Below are 8,833 nucleotides of genomic sequence, written 5' to 3'. Positions count from 1 at the left end.
TGCAAGGTCAGGGATCAAAGGTCACATGATCACATATGCGATCTGCTTTTATAACCATAATTTCATGTTTAAAAGTAATCACTATTTAAATGGGTTTTTTATTATCACTATTTATTTTCATTTGAACACCAGAAATTAGCTATTATCAAAATACTTTCTGGATAGATATTTTGTAAAACAAATCTCTGAAAGAATCAATTTGGGTCAATTTAGGGAGAACTAGATTGAAGTGCAATCAAGTTCGTCATCTAGTTTAAGTACATATTAAATAGAAAATCACCCTTCACCAAAGTTATCAACTTTTTACACTCTTTATTATGTCATTAATTGTTATGGATGGCCTCCTGACATGTGTTAGCAATAGTCACCTGTTACCACAATTGAGTCAGCATATAATCAACTTCCATGGTCAATCAGGATTGCATGGCAATGAAAGAGAACTGGATATGTGTGCTGTCGACCGTAGTAACTCATACTTTGAGATAATTATTGGTGTACATTATTGCAATGATTAGTTCATTAGATATATGAAAATGTACATGTGAGTAGAAGAAAATGCCAAGTAACCAATTTTGACAGATACAATGCGATAAAAATACGATATTAATCGATATTTTAAAACTGAACAATAAATATTATTTGATTTAAGTATCATCTGAAAGCTCGAAAGAACAACTTAAAAGTAGTGTAAGGATATCTTCATTAACCTTTATATCAACAAATGAAATTTATTACGATAATTCAATAAAAGAAAATAATTGTCGTTTTTACAGACAGACACAAAAATAACGACAAACGTTTAAAATCAAAGGCAAAAGCATTTCAATTTCAGACAATTTTATTGGCAATTACAAAAACGATTAGACAGTGTGCTTCTCCTAATATAAACTCTTTTCCTAAGACGAAAACAATAACAAGTAAATAATTTAGGGTGTCTTTTGCGTCAATCTAATTAAAATTACAAAGCATTACAGCGTATCGTTGAGTAACGCAGTGGAGCAGAATTATAACTTAAATTAGACTTTCCGTCCGTTACTTTGATATGATGTTTAAAGACAGTTCGTCTAAAAGGTTGATTCTACTTAAAAGAAAAACTTCAGCCTCTGGGTTGCATTTTGGAGGTCCATGTTGGATATTTACCTCTTCTATGTAAATCTGAAGACTTTTTTTTAAGGACTTTACCCATAAAGCTGTATATATGCCCGTTAATAGCCATACATCTGAGCAAATGGCGTGCCACACTATCAAAACATTCGCCATTGTTTCCGTTCCTATATAACACTTGTAACGTTCAGTACCTAGTGTTTTTAATTCAAAGGACTGGTTCCATTGTCTTTCCTACCAGATATTGGTTTTGGTATTTCTATTTTTAAAATAAAAACAAAAATACAAAATACACTGGTTGATTGAGACAACGGGGGAAGCGAGCATGCAAATGTTAGTCTCGACTGAATAGAAATCGACTCTCATGTAAGACAAAAAGTCAAGCATTCGAATTATATTCAACATGTGATTCAGCTGACTTCATTGCATTTTTAATCGAAACTTTATTCAGATATTGTATTGTTGATTAAACCGAAAATGCCAAGTTTATTTTTCAATGTTTTAAGGATCTGGTTTGGTGAGGTGTCAGTCTCGTTGAAGTCTTGATTCAGCATTAGTCAAAGAGTTTTTGTGATTTAAAAAAAAAAAAAAAAAACTTATTGTCTCAAATTTGTAGCAAGTTGTCATATACATTGCTAGTAGAATTTTTATGCACTAATTTCAAGATATGATCAATTTGGCGGCCATTGTCAAAAGTTGCATTTTTATACATTGTAGAGGGGTGATATTTTATCCGTTTTTACTTCAATATTTTTACTTAATTCGCCGGTGCAATGACATATTTTGCTGTAAATTTTTTTTGATGATCAATGAGATGAAAATGATAAGCATGGAAGTGTGGAATCATACCCTATTGATTTTTTAAATTTCACATTTCATTGAAGATAAGTGATTTGAATTGTTAGCAAGAAATGTTGAAAAATAACAAATTTAACGGGATAAAAAAATCGAGGAGGTCATCTAATGTTATTATGGTTTCAGAAACAGCAACTTCTTTTTTTTTAACTGCAAAATTTTAGAAACAGTTTGTCATCAGAACTTTTTCTTTTGTCGTGTGTATTTCAAAACAGTGAAATTCCGGTAAAATCAAAATTTACATCAAATAGATATTTTTGAGTAATAATATCTCAAATCATCATATTATTTTGATTCCATTTGTAACTTTGGTATGAATTCCTATTTCCAAAAATTTACATTAGAAAAAAAGATTGTTATCAGAACAATTTGACTTTTCACCAGATCAGATCCTTAATCTATTAAATTCGATATAATAGCTATGCTATGAATTTTCGCTGATTAGTACATGGTCATCTGAGGGTCTGTAGATAGACTCTGTGCTTCCTTTTTTAACAAACCTTCTTGCTATACCCACACTATCGATACGACGATGATATGGATTTGGTCTATATCAACCATTCCCGATATTCCAGGGGATACTATCACTGTCGTACCTGTTTATCCCTGGACTATGCTATAGTAAAATGAAGGCTATGTGTATGACAATAGATACAACAGTTCGTTTGGCCATTTGATGTACATTAAAATAATCGAAAAAAGGTACATTGTGGTTGACTCTGGTGGCTTAGAAGTTGGGCGGCGCAAAGTAAGACATAAAAGGCCTGGGATGGTTCAGATTTTATTTTTCCTGAAATCCCCTCAATTTTACATGACATAGTCCTTAGGGGTGTATAACGAGAGTGACAATAACCCCTGGAATATCAAGGAAGTTTCCAAGTCAAAATCATTACCATTGTGACATCACAATACCCCGATATGGAGATCCTCTGTGTCATATTAGCATGCATACCAAATGTGATGGGTATTCTAACCGCATATTTATCTTACATAAAAAAAATCTTTTTCTCAATATGGCATTATTAATCAAACTGGCGACATTTAGGACAATAACCTTTACAGAATACTGATGTTACTAGTTTGATATACATGCAGCACCATTTGACGTCAACACAGATCCATAATTGATAGACAGTCTACTACGGTCCTGCAGATCCGATAAACTGGCAGATTTGATGCTAGGTGGCAATAATAAAAACATAATAGATTCAATATGCCATTAAGATTTATGAAGCACGAGTTCACGTTGAATGACGATGATATGGATGAATTGTACATCGCATGATGAATTGGTTTTATCAGCAGACAGCATCAGTTCTCTTATATACGTATGCATGAAATATTACAGTGCTTTTATCACAAATGACTGTTGATGATTCATGCTATTTATCCATACTTAAGGATATATGATTATTAAAGTACGTCGAATAAAACGGGTGTTATTTTCTGTGTCGAGTAACTTAATACATTTTGTATGTTGAACATGAATTCTGTTAGGTATAACCTGTTTCATCCCTAAACATAAATTTAAATTATTCTAAGGCAGTAACAGTTTAGAAATTACACAAATTCACAACTTATTTGCTTTGCCATTTTAAAACTGAAATCATAAATGAAACAAAGGAGTGATTTTTTCATATAACACAAAAATCAGAGTCTATTATTGTCATTTATCCATAACATATAATTTTTTGATGTAACACAAAAATCAGTCTATTTTTGTCATTTCTCTATAACATATAGTTTGTTGATATAACACAAAAATCAGTCTATTTTTGTCATTTCTCTATAACATATAGTTTGTTGATATAACACAAAAATCAGTCTATTTTTGTCATTTTTCCGTAACATAAATAATCGATTTAAATTAGTTCTAACCCTCTAACCCCTTGAAATTCCAAGTGTTTTAAATTCTTTTTTTCTATGAAATCATTGCGCCATTGTGACAGCCAATAAGATAGGGTGTTACAAACGACGACGGTATTTTTACTTTATAAGACTACAAAGTTTTTGTTTAAGTTAAACGGTCCATCGACACCCAGGGTCATTAAGGGCCTGTCTATGAATATAAAAACAATTATCGGTTAATCATATCTAATGGAAACACTTTACGTCTGAGTAAAAAGTCTGATCGTATTACAAATTGCATTAATGTAAAAAGACAAAATACTACAAATTACATAAATAATATCATTGATAAGATTTATAAACTTTCGCTTAAACATGAAAAAAATATTTTGATAACGTTTGCATAGCCTCCAACAGACGATCAATTATTTTCATTTAAATGTTGTTTTGTTAAAGTTGAGATGTCCTCTGTAGAGATTAGGCCGCATGCACCTAATTCATCGAGCCATAGCTGTTGTATAATTAATTAGCCCAACACCTAAATAAATCGGGTGATGGATTTCTACTGAGGTGTAGATAATTACGTTGTGAAAGTGCGTCATTATCACTGTTGATGCATGTAAATAGTAGAATGCGGCATAAGTCATAGGTAGTTTGTCTACGTCCCCGTCATCAACACTTGTAGCCTCACTTAAAATCAAAGATTACAAGATTAATGTATTACTCCTATTATTGCAAGTTGGATTTCTTTCATAAAGACCTTAGTGAAACATTGAGGAATGAAGTTTTCTTTTCTTATTTTTACTATTTCATGATTAAAAAAGGCTTATTTTTTCATGCTGAAATAGCTGTTTTGCTATAACAACTATTTAGAAAAGGACAACTTAGTTCTTACTTGTATTCAAATTATGTGGACACAAATACAGTAATAAAGGAAGATAATGGCAAATGAAGGACAATATTATCTATATAATTGGAAATCGTCGAATTTTTGAAAACCGGTCCTTGGTAACCCTATAAGGTACGATCAGCATTGATGGTCTGTCAGATTACCTCGTGTTAACCTATCAAAATTTTACACTCGGGTTGAGATATCCCTGACCACTAGACAGACACATGTGGGATTCTATAAATCTTTTGCAGGTGGTGTAAGACAGCTCACACACCCTAAAAAATTACGCGACGTTATCAATACACGTGACGTAACCACGGTGTGTATTGTTGACAAGTTTCGTGTTGGTCAGCTAAAATCTAACCATCGGGTTGTCCACTTGACAGGTCCACTTATGATAATATCAAATATGACACAGGGGTTTTCAAAACGAATCACGCACGTTAGATAATTACGTGACGTCATTATTACATGCGGCGTACACGCGGCATACTTTGTCGATGACGTCATCAATTTTGACGCCTAAAGACGTTTCTATGATTATTATGCGGTGTAGAATGACGTCATTAATACATGCGGCGTACACGCGGCATACTTTGTCGATGACGTCATCAATTTTGACGCCTAAAGACGTTTCTATGGTTATTATGCGGTGTAGAAGTGTTTCAACACTACTGAATTCCATCATTTGTCTTAAGTATGGGAGGAAAATAAGCAATCATGTAAATATGAAAAGGACAGTGATATCCCAACTATCGTGTGTTTGGAACCGTTGTTTAGAAAAAAGGCACCTTGATTTATTCTCGCTTTCAAATTATGTGGACAAAAGCACATAGCGTAATATAAAAACTCGGCAATATAACCTATATAATTGAAAATTATCGAATTTCGGAAAACTGGACCCTGGTTAACTCAATAATGTACATGTTGTTTGCTGTTAAATGTAATCACACAATAAATTAAACTATTGTGTTCCAATTAGCATTGATTTAGGTGTCTGTATTGTATGACACTTTCAGTTCTCCCTGTTCCGTCTTTGTATTGACAGCCAGTACGTTTGTGTTCTTCTCGTGCCAAAAACAATCGAGATTCAATTCCTCTTTAAAACTAAATCAGCAATCTATATGACCAGACAATGCATTGCAGGAGACAAGTATTGGGTTGTGTTACGTTGGCTAGTCTTCTATAATGCAAGTACGTCAGTGAGTTTATGAGAACATAAAAGCGATGTTGGTTATTTGTCTTTCTCGTCAGTTAACGATCAGGCGATGACCAATTAACGGTCGTGCAAGAACTCTATCCGCTGCTCATTTCGAACTCCGTCGATGACAGTAAACATTTCCTGTAAAACACCATGTACGTATTTTGGATTTCAGTTCATCATGTATTTTGAACACGTTAATGCGAAGAACTCCCGCATTATAATGATATTGACATATTAATCAACGGTATGAAACGCATTATAAGCTCAATCCTATGGTAGCAACATATCCCCAGAGAAGTACAGAACTCACCCTCAATATCCCAGGGGTTGCTACCACTGTCGTAATTATCCAGTCCTGGACTATGCCTTAGCAAAACTAACGTCACTGTATGCGACAACAGATGAACAAGGTTGGTGTACACGGTATGGCATTGACACTGAATGTTGCTCTCTCTAGGCTTATGATTGCTCAGATTGTGTTTGCCACATGCCGCCATCAGGTTCACTTTGACATAGTCTTTGGGTGGATATACAGACAGTGATAGTCACCCCTGGAATATCGAAGATGTGATGAACTGAAATTTTCACAGCATAAGAAGTATACACAAAAAACATTGAACAGCAAGCTTAATCCATAGTACAAGATTGGGGGAAGTAAGGATATTCTATTCACTTACCTGGAACACTTTTCCATTGGCAGAAAATTCATTGATACGCCATAACTTCGCGTTTTTCCGTGACGTCAGGATCCTAGGATGTCGTGATAAAATGGCAACCTCAACTTTTTTCCAAAAGCTCGCAAAAACAAATCAAAACAATACTTGGATAGCAATTATAAAAAGTTTGAGGCGAGTTTCATGAAATCTCTTATTAAATAGACATACAATGAGTTGTAATACCTCAGTGGAGGCCGTCAGTTTGTCACAACGTCATCAAATCATAACGTCACGACATTTTTACTGACCTCAAGACATGGCGTCACATTTAAATCCAATAAAAGGGCCCCAGGTTATATTTCACTAGTAACATATGTATGTAAAAATATTACATTGGCAAAGTCATGATAAATTTTAAAAACTGAAAAATATCATTTAAGGATTGGAGACATACAAACGTCAATCAAGTCGTCAATAGCTGGACCTGTCTATCGTCCAATATTGAATATTCATAAACATTAACGTCATTTCGAATTCCTTTACAAACTTTATCGATATTCGTCTATAATATCGTGATTGATTTTTGTTGCTCATGGATATTTGATAAAAAAATTCTTCTGATACTTCACACACCATAGTAATTTATCTAATTAAATTTGTATTGACAACCGTATATCATGAGGGTGTAATTATGGTTTTTTGTTAATTACTGAATCAATATCAATTTCGTTCTCGATTCAATATTTGAGAGAAAATCAATGTGGTTTTCTATTCCGGGGTTATATATTTTACGACCATCTGAAATCTGGAACAGTCATGGTTATCAACATTAACATGATTTATTGAAATGATAAATCAGAATGACAGTTACTATATAACAGGTTTCAGTTGTGTACATAGTGATATGGTCGCCTTCTAGCTGCGCAATATTTCCCTTTAGTTCAGTCGTAAGAGCGGCGGGCCAATAAGTCCGGGATCACATGTTCGACACTGTTTGACAGTACACTACTCTCGCCCTGTTACAATTTAGTGTTTTTCATATTGATTGGAATTTTATGATCTAGAAGAATAAGTAGACTGTTGTAGCGACTGTGAGAATGGCATTGTCGAGGGTGGAAACTGCTGATACGGCAATATTGATGTTTGGAAGGAAATACACAAGGGCGATGACGACAAGGAAGTCTACGAAGGCTGTGTAAAAAAGTAAGATTAAAGGAAGACGAATACAAGAACGAGTAAAAGGATGCCAAGAGAGGAAAAGGGCGTGGACGCCAAGTAGGACGTGACATTAAGACGGTTAACGATGAGGGCGAAGGGTAGGAAGACAAAGAAGACGAAGAGGACGAGGAAGACGAAGAGTACGAGGAAGACGAAGATTACGAGGAAGACGAAGATTACGAGGAAGAGGAAGATGAAGATGACGAGGAAGACGAAGATGACGAGGAAGACGAAGATGACGAGGAAGACGAAGATGACGAGGAAGACGAAGATGACGAGGAAGACGAAGATGACGAGGAAGACGAAGAGGACGAGGAAGACGAAGAGGACGAGGAAGACGAAGATTACGAGGAAGACGAAGATGACGAGGAAGACGAAGATGACGAGGAAGACGAAGATGACGAGGAAGACGAAGATGACGAGGAAGACGAAGATGACGAGGAAGACGAAGATGACGAGGAAGACGAAGAGGACGAGGAAGAAAGAAGACGAGGAAGATGAAGATGACGAGGAAGACGAAGATGACGAGGAAGACGAAGATGACGAGGAAGACGAAGATGACGAGGAAGACGAAGATGACGAGGAAGACGAAGATGACGAGGAAGACGAAGATGACGAGGAAGACGAAGATGACGAGGAAGACGAAGAGGACGAGGAAGACGAAGAGGACGAGGAAGACGAAGATGACGAGGAAGACGAAGAGGACGAGGAAGACGAAGAGGACGAGGAAGACGAAGATTACGACGAAGATGAAGATGACGAGGAATACAATGACAGAAGGATAATGAGGACGACGAAAAGAGGAAAAGGAAAATTAGTAAATGAATAAACTCGTGGAAGATAGAAACCTTTTACGATGAACATTAAGTAGAAGGGCGGAAACGAGAGATAAGACGACATCTTCGATGAGAAAGATACAGAATATTTCAATTATTTCATTTCAAAATGCATACATTTTAACCAAACGCCTTAGTTGTTGCTTTTTGAATTTACAAAAATCATGAAAACAACAATAGGAATTTTATTGATTTGAAAGACCAGTGGTAGTAGAATAGC

The 8,833-nt window shown here is 35.1% G+C and overlaps 1 protein-coding gene across 1 annotated transcript; it reads left to right on the top strand.

The window, feature by feature from the left end:
- Window positions 1-7,862: 7,862 nt before the first annotated feature.
- On the top strand, window positions 7,863-8,606 carry LOC138307089 (nucleolin-like). Its single transcript, XM_069247717.1, has one exon. It carries the CDS (start codon window positions 7,863-7,865, stop codon window positions 8,604-8,606), a length of 744 nt encoding a protein of 247 aa, XP_069103818.1.
- The last annotated feature ends 227 nt before the right edge of the window (window positions 8,607-8,833 follow it).

This window comes from Argopecten irradians, chromosome 14, assembly GCF_041381155.1.
Source record: "Argopecten irradians isolate NY chromosome 14, Ai_NY, whole genome shotgun sequence".
NCBI classification, from domain to species: Eukaryota; Metazoa; Mollusca; class Bivalvia; order Pectinida; family Pectinidae; genus Argopecten; species Argopecten irradians.
This window is presented reverse-complemented; position numbering and strand designations above follow the sequence as displayed.

Coding starts and splice junctions, on each gene's coding strand:
- LOC138307089 (XM_069247717.1), top strand. CDS start 7,863: ATGAGGGCGAAGGGTAGGAAGACAAAGAAGACGAAGAGGACGAGGAAG.